The 12,988-nt window shown below is 47.5% G+C and overlaps 1 protein-coding gene across 11 annotated transcripts in view; it reads left to right on the top strand.

Moving 5' to 3' along the window:
- Nucleotides 1-12,988, top strand: part of si:ch211-45c16.2 (mitogen-activated protein kinase kinase kinase 13) — a 204,334-nt gene that overhangs the window by 152,371 nt on the left and 38,975 nt on the right. For all 11 annotated transcript variants that reach the window (XM_063051540.1, XM_063051543.1, XM_063051541.1 and 8 more), the window contains 4 exons: nucleotides 817-975; nucleotides 1,951-2,059; nucleotides 2,803-2,912; nucleotides 4,626-4,742. In XM_063051540.1, the coding sequence (XP_062907610.1) occupies nucleotides 817-975; nucleotides 1,951-2,059; nucleotides 2,803-2,912; nucleotides 4,626-4,742 (495 nt within the window). The remainder of the gene's footprint in view (nucleotides 1-816; nucleotides 976-1,950; nucleotides 2,060-2,802; nucleotides 2,913-4,625; nucleotides 4,743-12,988) is intronic.

A 12,988-nucleotide genomic window follows, 5' to 3' on the forward strand; every position in this document is an offset into this window, starting at 1 on the left:
TATGAAACAGGCCCTTCAGCCCTTTGTTTCTATGCTGGTCCTGAGTTACCTGTTTATATTAACCAATTTCCAATATTTGGCCCTTAGTTTTTAATGCCTTGGCATTTCAAGTACTTCTCTAAACGTGTTGTGAATGATGTCAGAGTCTTTCCCTCCTGCACCTTCTCAGGCTGTTCATTCCAGTTTACAGCCACCATATGGGTGAAGACAAATCCTCCTTGTGCCATCTTGTCATGGACGCGGACGTTAAAGGGAACGGTTTGCCTCAGCACGCCCCTCTTAGTTCTGCGTACCTCACCTGGTTCTGGGTCGAGAACGAGAGACCACAGACATAAGAAAAAAATAACAAAGCTTCCTCTTGCTCCGCAAAGATCTGAATACAGTGAGAATTGCTGCCATGTGCGATGTGGTTAGGTGCTGATGAGGAAGGGTAAGTTGCCCATTTCATGGGAGGCTGATTTGGTCCTACGTTACCTCCTAAGTGTGGTGAAATCAGAATCAGCTTAATTATCACTGACAGGTGTAGTGAGATTTGCTGTTTGGTGCCGGCAGTGCAGGATAAGTAAAAATATATAAGTTACAATAATAAATAAGTAAATAGAGAGATGGATAGGTATATAGGTGAAGAGATGGATAAAACAAAAGAGGAATAGTTGGAGCTGGATTAAAAGTCACCTCTGGCCAATGAATTGCCTGGTTGTTACTGAGCTCCCCCTGCTGGCTGTGGTCTGCATAGGCTTGCTCCTGGCCTTCAGTTTGTTAAGATGAGGCTTTGAATTTGACCTGCGTCTTGTGTTTGCCCCCTCTTTGACACAGGTCGTTCGGTGTGGTGCTATGGGAGCTGCTGACCGGGGAGGTGCCCTACAAGGATGTGGATTCCTCAGCCATCATCTGGGGTGTGGGCAGCAACAGCCTACACCTGCCCGTCCCTTCCACCTGTCCTGACGGCTTCAAGATCCTCATGAAGCAAACCTGGTGAGGAGGAGTGATGGAGGTTCTGCAGCTGCGTGAGGTTACCTACCATGCGGGGCGGCACGGTACCACCGGGGGGGGGGGTTTAGCATGTTACAGCACCAGCGATCACAAATCAGGAGTCAATTCCCGCCACTGTCTGCAGAGTTTGTACGTTCTCCCTGTTACCGTGTGGGTTTCCTCTGGTTTTCTCCCGCGTTCCGAAGAGGGTGAGTGAGTTGTGAGTTGGCACCGGAAGCGAGGCCACACTTGCAGAATCTCGGACTGTGTTGGTTGTTGTTACAAACGACACATTTCACCCGATGTTTGATGTTTTTGATGCCCAAGTGACAAATAATTGGCCAACTCCACGGTAGGGACACAGAGAGAGGAGAATGCAGCAGGTGACTCTCCTCTCCCCCGTGTGACCGGGGTATACTGTACTCTACTGCCCTCTGGCGGCATAGAGTGGAGACTACAGGAGGTCTGCACATTGCAACCGTAGCAACCAGAGGCATGAATTGGGCTGATCCACCATCATATGTGCTTGGAGACTGTCAGAGATGTCCTAGCTTCGTACAAATGTATCCCGCCCTAACCCCCCCCCCCGTGCTCTCTGCCTCCCTCCCCCCTCGCTCTCTCCCTCCCTCTGCTCTCTCTTCCCTCTTCCCTTCCCCACCCCCACCCCATGTGTGTGTCTCTACAGCTCTCCCCTGATGTCTCTATCTCTCCTGTTGGCACAACAGTTGGGTTTTAGTTGGCCTCCTGACCTTGGTGAACCCCTTGACTTTCCGAAGGTTTGCTTGGCACCCTGGGGATGATTGGAAAACTGTGGCCACAGAAAGGCTGAGATAGAATCCAACTGACATAGAACAGTACCCATGGAAACAGGCCCTTCGGCCCACCATGTGGTGCTAGCCCTGTGGAGCTAATGTGTATAGCGTGAGGCCAGTGGTGGGTGCAGATGACCTTCTGACCTGCAACTACTCTCTTCTTCAGGCACAGTAAACCTCGCAACCGGCCGTCCTTCCGGCAGATCCTCCTCCACCTGGACATCGCATCGGCTGACGTGCTTGGAACCCCTCAGGAGACCTACTTCAAATCCCAGGTAACTCGCCAAGTCGGGCTTAGATGCTCCAAGAGAGATCCGATTCACAGGGTTGTCTTGGGATGTCCCCAGTCTCTGCTCCGTTGAACAAGGTTAGTTGCCCTTGGCAACAAAGCAGTAGGCCCAGATGCAGTCAGTCAAACTGGTTGTTTTTGGCTATTACGCTTCTTTGCCTCGTCTATAATTCGTGTGAAGACAACTGGACATATGTAGGTATCAGAAACCAGCATTGAAAACCCCCTGGGGTGGGTATTAATGAGAATTTGGGGAAGTGGGACCTGAACCATGCACTTGCCTTTGTCATGTGTAAATCTCAACATCAGTGGAATCCCTAGAGCTTCAATATTGGCTGGTGCAACTCCCATAATTATTGGAGGGAAGCGAGGGGGTTTATGAAGAAATTTAAGAACAGGCCCCCAGTAAACTGAAGGTGCCTCACACAGGTGCTGTCTGTGGGCTGTCAAGCTGAATGATGGGGACCTCTTGTAATTGAGGCTCCTGAACTGGGGAGAGAGAGAGAGAGAGCCAGCGTTCCTGCCCAGTCCCAACCCAGTGACTCTTGCCATGAGTGATACCACACTGCCGCTGAAGATTGGGTTTGTTCATGAAACCTCCACAGTCAGACAAGTTTTGGTGTCGAGCGACAGTCACCTTTGTGTGTGGGCACAAGCTGCGTGCGGTGGTGAGCCTTGTCCCAGTGGGAAACACCCCCCCCCAGTAAAGCAAATGATCTCTGCTTGCAGGCTGAATGGAGGGAAGAGGTGAAGAAGCACTTTGAAAAGATAAAGAGCGAAGGAACGTGCATCCACCGGTTAGATGAAGAATTGATCAGACGGCGGAGAGAGGAGCTGAGGTATGCTCGGTGCTGGGCTCATCTCTGTACCAAGAAGTAACCATTCATATCACTCTGAGCTGAAAGGCTGAAACATTCATGGTTTGTCTGACTCTCGCTTACTACAAGAGTTTATTGTGGTCTATTCCCACAGTAATTGAGGGGCTGAGTTGGGGGGTGGGGGAAACTCCTCAATTGTTGTTGTAGTATACCACCCCAGGGGGAACATGTGTGGCAACAGTCCTGTTGAGGTGTAGGAAGAGCAATCGAACAGTTCGGAAACCATTGACTATGAGTGAGGAGGCATTGCACAGTTTATTGTCGTATTGTTTTACTCTTGCTTATTGTTTTCACTTTTGACAGTGTTAGTCATAGCGAGCTGACAAAGTTTACCTCCACCTCAGGCCTGAAGAAACTAAGTAGCTGGAAACTTCCTTTACGATCCTGGCTTAGCCCATCCGGTAGTTAAAGGTCTGACCCTCCACTCAGGGAGAAGCACGCTGTGAGGACCGTATGGTCTGACCCTCCATTCAGGGAGAAGCACGCTGTGAGGACCGTATGGTCTGACCCTCCATTCAGGGAGAAGCACGCTGTGAGGACCGTATGGTCTGACCCTCCATTCAGGGAGAAGCACGCTGTGAGGACCGTATGGTCTGACCCTCCACTCAGGGAGAAGCACGCTGTGAGGACCGTATGGTCTGACCCTCCACTCAGGGAGAAGCACGCTGTGAGGACTGTAAGGTCTGACCCTCCACTCAGGGAGAAGCACGCTGTGAGGACCGTATGGTCTGACCCTCCATTCAGGGAGAAGCACGCTGTGAGGACCGTACGGTCTGACCCTCCATTCAGGGAGAAGCACGCTGTGAGGACCGTATGGTCTGACCCTCCACTCAGGGAGAAGCACGCTGTGAGGACCGTACGGTCTGACCCTCCACTCAGGGAGAAGCACGCTGTGAGGACCGTAAGGTCTGACCCTCCATTCAGGGAGAAGCACGCTGTGAGGACCGTATGGTCTGACCCTCCACTCGGAGAAGCACGCTGTGAGGACCGTACGGTCTGACCCTCCATTCAGGGAGAAGCACGCTGTGAGGACCGTATGGTCTGACCCTCCATTCAGGGAGAAGCACGCTGTGAGGACCGTATGGTCTGACCCTCCACTCAGGGAGAAGCATGCTGTGAGGACCGTATGGTCTGACCCTCCACTCAGGGAGAAGCACGCTGTGAGGACCGTACGGTCTGACCCTCCACTCAGGGAGAAGCACGCTGTGAGGACCGTATGGTCTGACCCTCCATTCAGGGAGAAGCACGCTGTGAGGACCGTATGGTCTGACCCTCCACTCGGAGAAGCACGCTGTGAGGACCGTACGGTCTGACCCTCCATTCAGGGAGAAGCACGCTGTGAGGACCGTATGGTCTGACCCTCCATTCAGGGAGAAGCACGCTGTGAGGACCGTATGGTCTGACCCTCCACTCAGGGAGAAGCATGCTGTGAGGACCGTATGGTCTGACCCTCCACTCAGGGAGAAGCACGCTGTGAGGACCGTATGGGCACAGTCCAGCCCTCCCCTCCAATCCCTGAGCTGAAGCTCGAAACTTGCCCCATGGTTGCTACTAGAGGGAGGGGCTGCCTCGTCTTTGAGCACTTTAAGTCCGCAGTCTCATCACTGATGGAACGCACTTTCTGAAATAGTAGAGTGAACTGCCTAGTGACATCTCTGCTGCCTTTTGTTCCAGGCATGCCCTCGACATCAGAGAGCATTACGAAAGGAAGCTGGAGCGAGCCAACAATCTCTACATGGAACTCAGTGCCATCATGTTGCAGCTGGAGATCAGAGAGAAAGAACTCATCAAGTAGGTACAACAGTAACAGTGTGACCCAGTGTCGCACCCAACAAGGCACTTCAGCATCTGGGAGCGCGGGGCGGGGGTTCTCTTTGGGTCAGATTCATTACCTCTGACTTGATGGCATGAAACCTGTTGTTTTGCAGCAGTGGTATAGTGCAAATTACTCTGAATTACATAAATAAATAAACAGTGTAAAATTCCGAGCATTTTTGACCATAAGACATGGAGCAGAATTAGGCCATTTGGCCTGTTGAGTTTGCTCTGCTATTTCATCATGGATGATTTGTTATCCCTCTCAACCCCCTTATCCAGCCTTCTCCCTATAACCTCTACTAATCAATAACTTATCAGCCTCCATCTTAAATATATCCAGTGACTTTTCTGGCAATGAAACCTCCTTCTGGTGAAAGAAATCCCTCCTCCTCTCTGTTCTAAAGGGACGTTCCTCTATTCTGTGGCTGTGCTGTCTGATCCTGGACTATCCCCACCATTTTATTGGCCTTGCTCGTTCCCGTAGGCTTTGATTGGCTAAGCTGCTTCACAGGGCATAAGCTGAGGCTGGAGTTGATCCATATATTTTACCTTACAACTGCACTTGCCAGACTAGGTAAGGAAAGTGTTGACAAGTATCGTCTGATCTAGGTTAGGCAACTCACTACACAATTCTTAATTAATCAAAGCTCGCACTTTATTGTCTCTGCACTAACAACAACATAATCACATTGACCCCGGGCCAACAGCTTAAAACATGAATTCTGCTGTTCCCTCTGTAGCAATACTCACTCAGAACACTTCTCCAATTTATAACACAGACAGGGGATGTCTCATTGGCCAAATGATTGATCCTTTCTCTCCCAATCCCTGGCATGGGGATCTTCCTTGTGATAGTTAGTCTCCAGAGCTCTCGCCCCTTTACATTTGAAGCCCCTAATTTGTATACTCTTTCCTTATCAGTTCAAATGTTGTGTTTTAATCTTTTTGGCTCATGATCATCTGACTGACCTGTGTCTGTTTCCCATTGGATGTAGCCAAGGGCTACACAACTTTGTGCCTTGGGTGACTGCTTTTGTGCTATTCGCCCCAGGTTCATACCAGTCAGACCAAGTCACCCGGTCACTGGGTCAAGATAACGAAATTACTTCTGCAAACCTGCCATTGTACACAATAAACAGAACAGTCTCAAGTTTAGCAGATCAGCAGCAGAAACTCCTTATGTCAACATTCAATTGCGCTGATTAAGTTATTCCAGAGCAAGAATCAATTCATCAAACAGTTCACAGAGTGGAGGTTACAGAGCAACTTCACAAAATGGCAGCCTCCATTCCTTCAAGCACATGGCAAGAACAAAGAGAATTGGTTTGACTATTTCCACTGTCCTTGACTCATTAGAGTTCAATGTTTTTTTCCATATTTTAATTTCTTCGTGGCCAGCAAAAGCATCCCTCCTACAGGGCATTAGTGAACCAGCTGCCATCTTCTGTCAATTCTGTGTGCTCTCTGACAGATCCACGGTCACTATTACTAGGATCCACTTCAGTAATGATGACATGACAGCGTAGCATTTAGCGCAATGCTTTTCGGTGCCAGCGATCACTAATCGGGGTCAATTCCCATCACTGTCCTTAAGCAGTTTATACGTTCTCCCCGTGATAGCATGAGTTTCCTCTTAAGCACTTTGGTTTTCCCCCGCATTCCGAAGGCGTACGGATTAGTAACGGTTAGTAAGCTGTGGGGATGCTGTGTTGGCACTAGAAGCATGGCGACACTTGGAGTTTGCCCTCCACCACATCCTTGGACTGTGGTCATTGACACAAGCAAGCCATTTCACTGTATGTTTCCACGTACCTTATGTCTGTAAGACATGGGAGCAAAATTGGGCCATTTGGCCAGTCGAGTCTGCTCCACCGTTCCATCATGGCTGACATATTATCCCTCTCAACCCCATTCTCCTGCCTTCTCCCCATAGACTTTGACTGCTTGACTAAGTTCACTGTTAGGAAGATGGTGAAAGATGTTTCCAGCCTGCACATGGAACTAGATGGTCACCAAGGGACAGATGTGACTGAGGAAATGGAGGAGCAGCAAAGCTGTACCTTTCGGGTGGGAACGGAGTTTAGGCCATAAAGATATAGGAGCAGAATTAGGCCATTTGGTCCATTGAGTTTGCTTCACCATTTTATCATGGCTGATCCATTTTCCCTCTCAGCCCCAATCTCCTGCCTTCTCCTCTATCCCTTCATGCCCTGACCAATCAAAATTCTATCAACCCTTGCCTTAAATATGCATAATGACTTGGCTTCCACAGCTGGCTATGGCAAAGAATTCCACAGATTCATCACTATCTGGCTAAAGAAACTCTTCTTCATCTCCATTCTAAAAGGATGCCCCTTTATTCTGAGGCTGTGTCCTCTGGTCGGAGACTCTCCCACCACATGAAAATCCTCTCCACATCTACTCTATCAAGGCCTTTCACCACTCGATAGGTTTCAATGAGGTCACCCCTTATTCTTCTGAATTCTAGTGAATACAGGCCCCAGAGCTATCAAACATAGAAACATAGAAAATAGGTGCAGGAGCAGGCCATTCGGCCCTTCGAGCCTGCACCGCCATTTATTATGATCGTGGCTCATATCGTCATATGACAAGACATTCAATCCTGGAATCATTTCCATGAACCTCCATTGAATGCCCTCTCCAGTTTCAGCATATCCTTTCTAAGTAAGGAACCCAAGCTTGCAACCCTGTTTGCTGTGAAGGGTTAGGAAGAGAGGTGCCATTGCTGAGATCGACAAGTGAGAGTGGAGACCGCTGAGTGAGATAGATTGGTAAAGAAGCCATAGTAAACACAAAAGATTTTACAGAACCTGAAAATCCAGAGTAACACACACACTCAGCAGGTCAGGCAGCATCTGTGGAGAGGAATAAAGAGCCAGCACTTCAGGATGAAAGAGGTCCTGATGAAGGTTTTCAGCCAGAAACATCGGCTCTCAATCCTCACCATCAACGTTGCCTCACCTGCTGAGTGGCACCAACATTTTGTGTGGATTCAACAAGCTTGTCTTCATCGGTGGGAGCACTGAGTATGAGAGTCAGGAAGTCCTGCTGGAGCGAAATAAAACTTTGGTGAGGCTCTGTTTTGAGAATTGTAATCAATTCTGGTTCCCCCCCCATTACAGAAGGGATGCAGAGGCTATGGAGAGAGTGCAGAAGGGTCTGACAGGATGCTGCCTCTATTAGAGGGTGTGAGCTATAAAGAGAGGTTGTACACACTTGTTGATTTCTCTGCAGCAGCAGAGGCAGAGGGCGGGTGTTGGAGTTTGGAGTTCAATCCCGACAGCATCAAGGAGTCAGTACTTCCTCCCCGTGGAATGCATGGGTTTTCTTCAAGTGATCTGGTTTCCTCCCACAGTCCAAAGACCTGCCGGTTAGTAGGTTAATTGGTCATTGTAAATTGTCTGGCGATCAGGCGAGGGTTAAATCAGGCGTAAATTGGGAGTTGCTTGTTGGTGCGGCTCAAAGGGCCAGCAGGGTGCATTCTGCGCCCTGTCCCCACATACGTATGTACATACCTGAATGAAGTTTATCCAGTTCTGAGGCAGAAATAGGGTCGACAGGCAGGAGCCAGGATAGAACGGTCAAATACTAAAGGAACTGCTGTAAGGTGAGAGAGAATAAGTTTAGTGGAGATGGGCAGGGCAAGTTTTTATTTACACAGAGAGTGGTGGGTGTCTGGAATGGGCTGCTGGGAGCAGTGATGGAAGGAGGTGTTGGACAGACACGTCAATATTCAGGGAATACAGGGATACGGATTGTGTGCAGGCAGAAGGGATTAGTTTAATTTGGCATCATCCTTATCCAGAGGGTGGTGAGCCTGTGGAACTCATTGCCACAGCTGGGTGTAGAGGCCAAGTCTATTGGATATATTTAAAGTAGAGGTTGATAAAGTGGATCTTGATTTAAAGGTTATGGGAGAAAGTGGGAGAATCGGGAAAATAAATCGGCTTCGATCGAATGGCACATAGACTCAGTGGGCTGGATGGCTTATGATCGTATAACCATGCTTGTGGGCCAGGGGGCTGCAACGACCTGCATTGGCTTGTGGTTTCAATGCCTCAGAGCTAAGGGCTTCTTCATTCCTGTGATGAATTCCCTTCCTGCTCCCGATCGGACATGCCTTTGTTCACCTGCTTTGCAAGTGTCCACCTTTCTGCAGTGACCAACAATGGGGTCTGGTCATCTGTACCTCAGCTCATTCCAGTCTGCGGTTTGGGTGACCTTGTTTGGTCATTTGTCTTTCTTGCTTTTGTTCCACTGTCCGGTTTAACGTAAAATGTAGAACATTATAACTCAGTACAGGCCCTTTGGGCCACAATGTTGTGCCAACTTTTTAACCTGCTCTAAGATCAATCTAACCCTTCCCTCCTACATATCCTTCTATTTTTCTGTCATCCAGGTACCTATCTTAAGAGTTTCTAAAAAATCTCCTAATATATCTGCCTCTACCACCAGCCCTGGCAGGGTGTTCCACACACTCACCACTTTCTGTGTTTATATAAAGAAAAGCATACCTCTGACACCCCAATACTTTCCTCCAGTCACCTTTCAATTATGTCCCCTTGCATTAGCTATTTTCACCCTGGGAAAAACTCTGGTTGTCCACTCAATCTATATCTTTTTTTCATCTTGTTCACCTCTATCAAGTCAACTCTCCTCCTCCTCCGCTCCAAGGAGAAAAGCCCTAGCTTGCTCAATCTATCCTCATAAGACATGCTCATTAATCCAGGCAGCATCCTGGTAAATCTCCTCTGCACCATCTAAAGTTTCTACGTCCTTCCTGTAATGAGACGACCAGAACTGACCACAGTACTCCAAGTGGGGTCGAACCAGGGTTTGTGTATATTTTTCCTGCCTCCTGTATCCGGGTCCAGCCAGACTGTGTTCGTATCTCTCTGTGTCGTCCCACGTTCCTCCTGAGCATAGAATCCTTCGCCAGTAATCGGACAGCAGCAGGGGTGTTACTACCTGCACCCTACCTGCTAATTACAAATCTAAACATATTGACAAAGCGTATTGGGGGGTGGGAGAGGGTGACACAGTGGCAGTAGTTAGTGCAGCCAAACTGGTAAATCGGTGTGTTATTATTATCGCAAGTACTGAGATGCAGTGTAAAACATTCACAAAGTGCTGGAGGAACCCAGCAGGTCAGGCAGTATCTATAGAGAGGAATAAATAGTCGACATTTCAGACCAAGACCGTTCAGCAGAACCTTTACCAGGTCTTGGCCTGAAACGCCAGCTGCTTATTCCTCTCCATAGATGCTGCCTGACCTGCTGAGTCTCTCCAGCATTTTGTGTGTGTGTTAATCTGAATTTCCACCATCTACAGAATCTCTTGTGTAAAACAGTGTATAAATAAATATGCACTATTATATGTATTTATAAATAAGTGCCGAAAGAGAACAAAGATAGTTCATAGTGTGGTTCATTGTCTGTTCAGAGATCTGATGGCAGAGGGGAGAAACATAGGACATAGAATAGCACAGCACATTACAGGCCCTTCGGCCCACAATGTTGTACCGACCCTCAAACCCCACCTCCCATTTCACCCCCCACCTTAAATTCCTCCGTATACCTGTCAAGTAGTCTCTTAAACTTCACTAGTGTATCTGCCTCCACCACTGACTCAGGCAGCGCATTCCACGCACCAACCACTCTCTGAGTAAAAAACCTTCCTCTAATATCCCCCTTGAACTCCCCACCCCTTACCGTAAAGCCATGTCTTCTTGTATTGAGCAGTGGTGCCCTGGGGAAGAGCTGATCCTAAAACATTGAGTGTGTGTGTGGTTCCTGTACCTCCTCTCTGATGGTAGTAAACAGAAGAGGGCATGTTCTGGGTGATGGGGGCCTCAATAATGGATACCACCTTTTTGAGGCATCGCTTTCTGAAGATGTCCTGGACACTGGGGAGGCTGGTGTCCATGTTGGAGCTGACTGAGTTTGCAGCCCTCTGCAACATTTTCCGGTCCTGTGCCGTGGCCCCTCCATACCAGACGGTGATGTGAACGGTCAGAATGCTCTCTATGGTACTACATCTGTAGAAGTTTGCTGGAGTCTTTGTTGGCATAACAAATTTCTTCAAACTCTTAATGAAATATAGCCACTGGCCTGCGTTATTCTTAAATGCATTGATATGTTGGGCCCATGATAGATCTTCAGAGATGTCGATATCCAGCAACTTGAAACTCCTCACCCTTTCTACTGCTGATCCCTCGATGAGGACTGGTGTGTGTTTCCTCAACTTCCCCTTCCCGAAGTCCACAATCAAACCCTTGGTCTTATTGACGTTGAGTGCAAGTTGTTGTTGTGACATCACTCAACCCACCGATCTACGTATCTCACTCCTGTACATCTTCTCGTAACCAACTGAGATTCTACCAGCTGCAGTGGTTTCATCGGTAAACGTATAGATGGTGTGTGGGCTGCACAGTCACGAGAGAGTAGATCAGGGTAGAGTAATGTGTAGAATATCACTATTTCCAGTTTTTTTTTATCCACCTGTCAGCTCCCCCTCCACCTTTGTCGTGTAGCTTTAGGACTGTGGTCAGATTGGGAACGAGGAATGTGTATACCCTTGAGTGGGAACTGTTTGGATTGTCCGTGTTCAGGTGGGTTTAGACTGGGTTTTATGTTATACTGAAGCCGGTCACTAGATGGCAGTGTCGAGGAGCCACAGGCCTGCTAAGTCATTAGCTTTGTTTGTTGATCCTGAATTTCCCACCTCTCTTTTGAAGTAAAACAGGCCTCTCCTGTATAAACTCCTTGGATTCAAAGTCATATTGGTTAATTGTATGAGTGTTTCCATATTCAGGTTGAGCAAGTTAGTTTGATGAAACAGCTAGGGATCCAAAATATTTTACTGTTATAAAATGATGGGTGAAGCATGACTGTGTAATATCTTAGACTGGAGGGAAAAAGAAGGAGAATTTTATTGAAGTAAGATGAAAGGTATTCAGAGGATCGTGGTTTCATACAGCACAGAAATAGTCCTGTTGGTTACCGTGTCTGTGCTGAGCATGTTACCTACCTGTACCATGTATAGGCACAGCAATGGAGTGATTAGTATATTGTTGTACAGCGCAGTGATCACTGATCAGAGTTCAATTCCAGCTGCCGTTGTACGTTCTCTCTGATCCTGTGGACTTCCTTCAGGTGCTCCGGATTTCCTCCCACATTCCCAAGCCTGTACAGTGAGGGTTGGTAAGGTGTGGGCATGCACTGGAAGCACGACGGCATTTGGAGGCTGACTGGCACAAACCTTGTCGATTTCAGTTGATACAAACAACACATTTCATTGTATGTTTCAATGTATATGTGACAAATAAAGCTAATCTTTTGATCTTTTTCTTCAACCAAAATTCCCATCTAAGCAAGTCCCATTTGCTCATGTTTGGCCAATATTCCTCAAAACCAGAGGTTCCCAAACCTTTTTGGGTTACTGCCCCCTTGTCGCCCAGACCACATCCCGAGCACCCCCTCTCCCTTACTGGTCATTACATTAAAAACTCTAAAGAATTTTGATTAACGATGCACAGTGAAGGAAAATAGGAACTACTAATTCAAAGCAGTGATAAACAATTGCAAAAATTATTCAAGTCATTCAAAGCTGCAAATAAAATGATTCATTTATTTAATTACAGTTGAAAACAATTCTCATCAACAATTTTGGAGTGCACATTAGTTGTCCTGCTATTCACTTCATTGCTTTCTCACCTTTCAATGAGATGGATGGACTTGGTATTATCGTCTCCACATCAGGCCGAATGTCACTCAGAAAGAACCTCAGATCTCCATGTTCAGTAATTTGCAGGCTGCTTTGTGCTTTGAAAGAAGTTAGGCAACTGCACTGAAACACTATTCCCCTACACATTATGTTGTAAAGGCAATGCAGGACAACTGACTTCTTTCCACTATACAAGATAGTGTTAAAGATTTCCTTCTGCAACCAAAAGTCTTGATTTGATTTTTTGAACCTTGGCTTCAGCTCAGTCATTTTGCGGTGCGATCCATCCTTCCTCTTAATTCCTCATTACAAGTGGTCAGGAACGGATTTATTACCGAATCTGGGATTTGATTGAAGAGAAGATCCTGAAATCTCTCTGACATGTCTTTATCAGTTCACCCAGGTGGGCACTGTGTACTTGAAGATCATCATCTGGTATTCTTTATTTCTCTTACAAAGAGAGGCTCAGAAAT

Source organism: Mobula hypostoma, chromosome 6 (genome assembly GCF_963921235.1).
Source record: "Mobula hypostoma chromosome 6, sMobHyp1.1, whole genome shotgun sequence".
Classification (NCBI taxonomy): Eukaryota; Metazoa; Chordata; class Chondrichthyes; order Myliobatiformes; family Myliobatidae; genus Mobula; species Mobula hypostoma.